Source organism: Mesoplodon mirus (genome assembly GCF_964341445.2).
Source record: "Mesoplodon mirus genome assembly, chromosome: 1".
Lineage (NCBI taxonomy): Eukaryota > Metazoa > Chordata > Mammalia > Artiodactyla > Ziphiidae > Mesoplodon > Mesoplodon mirus.
This window is the reverse complement of record NC_138976.1, coordinates 41,205,564-41,213,251: the sequence shown is the minus strand read 5'-3', so window position 1 is coordinate 41,213,251 and position 7,688 is coordinate 41,205,564. Positions and strand designations below refer to the sequence as shown.

At 45.2% G+C, this 7,688-nt stretch overlaps 1 protein-coding gene across 1 annotated transcript; it reads left to right on the top strand.

The window, feature by feature from the left end:
- The first annotated feature begins 1,309 nt into the window (after positions 1-1,309).
- Positions 1,310-6,002, top strand: CTSL (cathepsin L). Its single transcript, XM_082621846.1, has 8 exons — positions 1,310-1,357; positions 1,848-1,984; positions 2,287-2,409; positions 2,502-2,648; positions 3,312-3,536; positions 3,986-4,148; positions 4,783-4,900; positions 5,712-6,002. Exons 2-8 carry the CDS (start codon positions 1,859-1,861, stop codon positions 5,809-5,811), a joined length of 1,002 nt encoding a protein of 333 aa, XP_082477972.1. The 5' UTR covers positions 1,310-1,357; positions 1,848-1,858; the 3' UTR covers positions 5,812-6,002.
- Positions 6,003-7,688: the final 1,686 nt, after the last annotated feature.

The window sequence follows — 7,688 nt, the reverse complement described above, 5'->3', positions numbered from 1 at the left end:
AGATGGCTGACGGTGATGGTTGCACAACAGTGTGAATGTACTTAATGCCACTGATCTGCACATTTAAAAATGGTTAAAATAGACTTTTTTATGTTATGTACATATTAACACAGTAAAGTTGTGTCTGATTGTGCTTCCAGAATGCTTATCCATTTAATCTTAAGTAGAAATTAGTTTACAAGGCCAGTGAACCATGACTACATTTTTATTAAAAAAATTCAAAATATGCAGAGAAAAAAGGTAATGTGGGAAGGGACATGAGGTAATAATTTTTTATAAAAGGTATTTTCTACAATGAATACATTTTTATGTAGTAAAGGACAAACATGTACAACTTTTTGGCTTGTGTTCCTTAAATTATTAATTATATAAATTAATATTTAATATATAAATCTATTTTCCTCCATTTAAAACGTTTCACTAACTGTCGTTTAAATCCTGACATTAAATGTAAAGTAGAACTCACTGAAGTAAAAGTCAAATTTCTTAAATCTCAAGGAAAGCACCTTAGATACTAAGGAAGACATAACAATCCCTAATGTAGAGTGTGGGAAGGTAAAAGCAGTTTCTCCTTCCACCTTTCCTTTTTTAAAACTAAATTTTTCTGTAAATAACTCGTTTCTGTTGGTTTTGAGGAAAGCTTGAGAGGTGAGAGGAACCCCTGACCGGGAAGACAGGAAAGGGGCATTACAAAATGCCATGCCTTCTCTGGAGACCCACCCAGCCCGTCCCCTTTCCTTCCTGGGATTTGGGGAGTGACCAGCGCGTCCCGAGCTTTGAGGAACTTCCTTTCCGCTCCGATTCTTCTCAAACCCAGCTGGTACCACCCTCAGCCCGGGAGGTAAGGCGTCTGCCTGAGGGCTCCCCATTCCTCCAGCCCTCCCCACCTTTGCTGTGGAATAAGCGGGAACCCCTAAGCTAGACAGCCCTCCCGCAGACTTTCACCCACCAAAAACTCTAGGACTAAAGGAGGTACAGGGTTGCGCTGATAATCCACTTGGTGCTCGCTATAAGCTTCTATTCGTGAACCACCAGCCGAGCGCAATCGAGGTAACTAGTTGATCCGGGTCCCCAAGGAGGCGCCGGCCGCCCTTCTCAGCGCTGCCCAGCTCGCCGCCGTCGGGTCCACTGAGGCTGGCACCTGGCCAAGTTGGGACCAGTCCCGTGAGGCGCCGGGAGTCCCAGCACAGGGGCCCCGCCCATATGCAGCTCAGCCAATCGCGGCGCGGGCTTGCGGGGGGCGGGGCCGGCCGAGCGGAATCCCGGAGCCTTAAATGGGAGGACATGCGCCCACAGCCCAACCTCCGACGCCCCCGGATCGACAGTTGCCGGCTGCGCGCAGCTGCGCCCGCCGCAGGTGAGCACCCCGAGCTGGGGCCTGGCGCGGCGGGGTCACCCCGGGAACCAGCGGGACTGCCAGGCTTGGGGTTTGGAGGGGTCCCAGGAGGCGCCGGTCACACAGGGCAGCCTGACCCCCGCACGCCGGCTGCAGTGCCCGCTGTTCCCTGCGCCGCGTCAACATCCTTTGAGAGCGGCGAGCGTTCGCCGGCGGCGGGGGGCGGGGCGGCACGCCCCTGGCCTGGCCCCGCCTGCAACGCGGGAGGGAGCTTCACCCTAGCCGCGACTCTAAGTCCCAGAAGAGCCTGACCGTCTCCGGCGCGGAAACTGGGGTCTCGAGCTGTTTTTTTCTATCCACGTACTTAGCCTTCCCCTACAGTCCTTGTGTAAATACTTGGGAAGATAAATGTTTTTACTCCACCATAGTGGGTATAACGTCTCAGAAAAAAGTAGGATGGCCTTTTAGTAAGATTGGTTTAATGAGATACTCATTTTTTTTCCCTTCCTAGGCTTTTGAAACATGAATCCTTCACTCATCCTGACTGCCCTTTGCTTGGGAATAGCCTTAGCGGCTCCAAAACTTGATCTCAGTTTAAATGCACAATGGAAATTGTGGAAGGCAACACACAGGAAACTATATGGCTTGGTTGGTAACATCTGAAACTGTCCATCTGAAACCCCGCAGAGAATGGTCCAGGCTGTTGGGAGTTTATAGCAGATAGTAGCCTCTTGAGGCTGGCTCTTACCAGGGCAGTAACTTCGTGGCACCCATTACTGAGTACAGTACGGGCATACGACCCTGTTGTGTGGGCGCTGGGAAACAGTTCCCAAGAGTATAAAGCCATCTCTGGCCATGGTTCCTCTTCCTCTCTTTCTGCAAATCCACTTGGTGAAGGTGGGTTGGTTTTAAATAGAAATAAAGAGTATAGGTTACCTGTTTGCCTGTAGAATGAAGAAGGATGGAGGAGAACAGTGTGGGAGAAGAATATGAAAATGATTGACCTGCACAATCAAGAATACAGCCAAGGGAAACATGGCTTCACCATGGCAATGAATGCCTTTGGTGACATGGTGAGTGTGGCATGAACTTTTTGTGCCTCCCCTCCTTAGTACTTTAGGAAAATAACCTCTTGCTTTTCAACATTGTTTCCTTTTCCTTGAAGACCAGTGAAGAATTCAGGCAGGTGATGAATGGTCTTCGAAACCAGAAGCACAAGAAGGGGAAAGTGTGCCCAGTGCCTGTCGTTGCTTTGATTCCCTCATCCATGGACTGGAGAGAGAAAGGCTATGTAACTCCTGTGAAGAATCAGGTATGACAGTATTCAGCAGATCTCTCTCCAAGAGTAAAGCCAAATAGGAGTTGCCATCCTTTTTTTTTTTTTGCGGTACGTGGGCCTCTCACTGTTGTGGCCTCTCCCGTTGAGGAGCACAGGCTCCGGACGCGCAGGCTCAGCGGCCATGGCTCACGGGCCCAGCCGCTCCACGGCATGTGGGATCTTCCCAGACTGGGGCACGAACCTGTGTCCCCTGCATCGGCAGGCGGACTCTCAACCACTGCGCTACCAGGGAAGCCCAGAGTTGCCATCCTTGCAATGGTAGGCTATGGAACAACATGCGATTCACTCGTTTTTTGTTTTTTCAAGAATTTAAAACATTTTATTTGGTTTCAAATTTCCTTGAGAGAAAAAGAATTGTGTTGATAAGTTTCTTGGAATGAGAGATGCATTTGCTGTGATGAAGAGTTGTTTGCCAGCTCTTGAAGGCTTTTCCTTCTGAAGCACTGAAAGTGGACACAAGAGCCCTCAAATGCCTGGAGAAGAGGTTTCCTTTTGGAAACGCCCCATGGGCTGCTGTGAATGACTAGAGTTTGGATGCAATTCACTAGTTTTTAAAAGCATTTTCAGATATATGGGCTGTTGTCAAAGTCTTGCTATTTGTGTTGTAGACTAAGAGCTTTTAAATTTTGTTTTCAGGGTATGTGTGGTTCTTGTTGGGCTTTTAGTGCAACTGGCGCCCTTGAAGGACAGATGTTCCGGAAAACTGGCAAACTTATTTCACTGAGTGAGCAGAACCTGGTTGACTGCTCTCGGCCTCAAGGCAATGAGGGTTGCAATGGTGGCCTAATGGATAATGCCTTCCAGTATGTTAAGGACAACGGAGGCCTGGACTCAGAGGAATCCTATCCGTATTTTGGAAGGGTAAAAGGAGCTCCTTATCTTGTTATCAAAGTTGAACACTTTGGGGGAAAACAGATACCAATTTAGAATTCATATTTTAGATTGTAGACTCTATATCTGCAGACTGTCAGAACTAGTATTAAAATATGTTAGCCTTGCACAGTTCTTTGTTTAGATAGTTACCATAAAGCTGTTAATATTTCTGTGTCATGTGGAAATATACATACCATTCTATGTAAGTATAAATTTCTCCAGAGTAAAAGTTTCTTATGGACAGGTAGACTGAGCATGTCTCATTGAATAGACAGCAGCCACTTTTTCCATTTCAAAACAACCAATATCATTTCATCTCCTAGGATGCTTTATAACAAACTTGACTTGGAAATCATTAAGCTGCAGACTGTCTTGAACTCATCTACCCCAGGAGGGGGATGGTATTAATCAAGTCTCTTCCCCATTACCTTTGAAAGGATGAATCCTGCCACTACAGACCCCAGAGTTCTGCTGCCAACGACACTGGTTTCGTGGACATTCCTAAGCAAGAGAAGGCCCTTATGAAGGCAGTGGCAACTGTGGGCCCCATCTCTGTTGCTATAGATGCAAGCCATCCAACCTTCCAGTTTTATAAAGCAGGTAAGCATTTGTCTGTATGGAAGTTTAGGCAGAAAAATTGGAAAACCACCATGACATACAGCAGGATTGACTCTTTGGTGTGTAGAATTCAGTGTATAATTTGGGGGGGTGTAGATTTAACATAGTTGTTCATGTAGTACTTGTGCCTGATGTGTCCATTTGACATTACTTGAACCATATCCCCATGATTTTAAGCACTTCACAAATATATTTAAATGGCTACTTAATTTGATTCGTATAGCTTAATTTACTTTTTTCCAGTTGTTAGACCTTTGAAATTTTCCAAAGAATTTTACTACTGTAATTAAAACTGGAAAGAACATCTTGCCTGAAGTAATTTTGTGTTGTGTGCTGTTTCCCTAGACTGACATTCTGAAAGTCAAATGATAAGGTTTTAAGGAGTGGTCTTTTATGCCTCTTGACACATTGTTTACGAAAGAGATTGTACCAGTATTTCCGCTAGGCTAGGTCCCTAACCTAGATTTAAAAAAATAGATCTTGTTTTTAAATCTTATCTAGATTTATGTCCTTTAGCTGAATTTTGAGGTGTCTCTCTTATCCTAGTTGATAGGCTGGGTTACTGTCATGTGTCACTTGAAGGTCCTCACCCCAACATTGAATTTTATTTTCCCAGGCATTTATTATGATCCATACTGCAGCAGTGAAGACCTGGATCATGGTGTTCTGGCGGTTGGCTATGGGTTTGAAGGAGCAGACTCAGATAACAATAAATACTGGCTTGTCAAAAACAGGTATAAAGTGCCCAAAATACTTACATTTGAGATTAAAATGGGAGTCCCTTTTGGAATCAGTATTTGGATACAGGTTCTCAAACCCTTAAGTACACTTCCAAAGTCTTTATGCCACTTAGGATGAGCACAGACATATTAATGTTTGATTATAACATTAAGGTACTCTCTCAAGCTTGCCTAGGGTATTGATGTAGTTTTGACACCATTGCATTTCTTTTTTTTTTATTTAATTAATTTATTATTATTATTATTATTTTGGCTGCTTGGGTCTTCATTGCTGCGCGGGCTTTCTCTAGCTGCGTCGAGTGGGGACTACTCTTCATTGCGTGCGCGGGCTTCTCCTTGCAGTGGCTTCTCTTGTTGCAGAGCACAGGCTCTAGGCACGTGGGCTCCAGTAGTTGCAGCATGCAGGCTCAGTAGTTGTGGCGCATGGGCTTAGTTGCTCCACAGCATGTGGGTTCTTCCCAGACCAGGGATCAAACCCGTGTCCCCTGCATTGGCAGGCAGATTCTTAACCACTGCGCCACCAGGGAAGTCCCAGCACCATTGCATTTCTAAATCTGAAAATTTTCTTAAATCTGAAACACATCTGGCCCCAAGAGTTTCCTTTTTCTGTCTCTAATTTTGCAGTTCCGTGAGAGGTTTGGAGATTGAAGTTATTTACACATTTAGAACTCAACCAGGAACAAGAACAACTGTCTTTCTTGCTTCTTTCTGAATCTGTCCTGGCCTCTGGGGTACTGTTTAAGTATTAATAATGATAAATGTGTTTGATTCTTTGTATAAAATGAAAAACCCTCTCTTCTTTTAGCTGGGGTGAAGATTGGGGCATGGATGGCTACATAAAGATGGCCAAAGACCGGGACAACAACTGTGGAATCGCCACCATGGCCAGTTATCCTACTGTCTAAATCTCAAAGGCAGGATTGAGAACAGAATATCCAGAGGAAGAATTTTCTTTAAAACTAACCAGACCTTATTGTGTGGGATGAAACACTTGAATCATTGAAGATCCAAGTTGTGATTTGAATTCTGTGACATTTTATGCTGGTGAAATGTTGCCACTCCTTTAATACTATTGTAAATAATTTTGTATGATCGACTTGCCTCAAGAATTTTGAATTTTCATGTTTTAAAAGGATGTATAAAGTTTTACCTTTAAAATAAAACAATTTCACAGTAGAGGTGGTACATCTTTCTGTTTTTAATACATTATGTTTTTGTAGAGTAAAAAAGGTAATTGGGCCCTGAAGACATAACTGAGTGTGCCAGTGGTCTGTTAGAATGGCTGTGTGGCCTTCTGGTTCTTATAGTTCTGAATATGTCAGCTGCCTATTGACTGTGTCTGACCCAACCCTTGAATAGAACAAAATTTGGCAAACAATCTAAAGGACAAAGGTAAATTATTTTAATAAGGAAAAAATTCACATTTTAGAAAAGTGAACACATATACATACAATTTCCAATCAAGAAAAGGGCCTTAGGGGCTTCCCTGGTGGCGCAGTGGTTGAGAGTCCACCTGCCGAGGCAGGGGACATGGGTTCATGCCCTGGTCCGGGAAGATCCCACATGCCGCAGAGCAGCTGGGCCCGTGAGCCATGGCCGCTGGGCCTGCACGTCCGGAGCCTGTGCTCCGCAACGAGAGAGGCCACAACAGTGAGAGGCCCGCGTACCACAAAAAAAAAAGAAAGAAAGAAAAGGGCCTTAGAGATCATGATCATTTGACCCACTATGGTGACAACCCAGCAGAGTTACAGGATGAACGTCACAGGGCCAATTTCTGGTGCATCTTCCCCAACTTCTAGCGAAGACTATGTGGCTGCTTTGCAGCTGGGGAAGGACCAGACACAATGGATTGCCAAGAATGTTTGTCTTTGTGTCCATATGCGATGAAGGATAAGCTCCCACATTTGAGGCTGGGCTTCAGAAATAGTCTTGTGGCCTCAGAGGTGGGCAATAGGTGAAAGCATCGAAAGAGATAGTCTGAAGCCTAATTTACACCTAGCTGCCTAATTCCTGAATTTGTTTTAAAAAAGAAAAACTCCCTACATTTCGCAGGCTAAGGAAGCACATAGTTTCATTTGCTGTCCTTGGGTTTAAAATTCTCATGTTCCTTCCTACTCAAGGAAATAAAGAGTAGGTGGAAGCATTTGGTTATTAGACCCTGTAATTCCTTCCGAAGACATGAGGTGGAGGAGAACTGGGGTCTCAGCCCACAAGACCTCCAGCAGCCTCTGGTCAAGTCCATCTGCACTGGAGGGTGCATGCCGGACCCTCAATGTGGCCTTCCCTTGCGGGCGCTTACATTTCCAACTTTCTGACCTAAAATGACAGATGTGTCATTTGGAGTAAAATTCTGTGGGTTTTGGGATAGCATGATCAAGTGTAGCCACAGGAAGATTTGGGAGGCTCCCAATCTGAGTCCCTTCTACTGGTTGGGACCACACAGAGACAAACTGGAATTGATGTAGCACCCATGGCGTCCCAGTCATCACCCTGTGGAAGAGACATTCCCAACCCTGAGAAGGAGATGGTGCTGTTAGTGGAGGTGGTTGAAACACCAGAAGGAAGAGAAACGGGACATGGACCCAGAGGAGCCGGGCAGTAACACAGGATAAAAGGGTGGGTATCTGAGCAGAGACTTCCCGGGTCAGAACCCCTTAGAAAAGAGAAACAACATTTAGAGAAAGTGGGAAGGTTGAGGTGTGGGAGATGAGGCTGGGCCCACACACAGGTTTCTAGGACACGGGAACCAATGGGGCATGCAGTGAAAAGACTATTCTGGTTA

Coding starts and splice junctions, on each gene's coding strand:
- CTSL (XM_082621846.1), top strand. CDS start 1,859: ATGAATCCTTCACTCATCCTGACTGCCCTTTGCTTGGGAATAGCCTTA. Junction 1,985..2,286: donor ACAGGAAACTATATGGCTTG/GTTGGTAACATC, acceptor GTTTGCCTGTAG/AATGAAGAAGGATGGAGGAG. Junction 3,537..3,985: donor CCTATCCGTATTTTGGAAGG/GTAAAAGGAGCT, acceptor TACCTTTGAAAG/GATGAATCCTGCCACTACAG.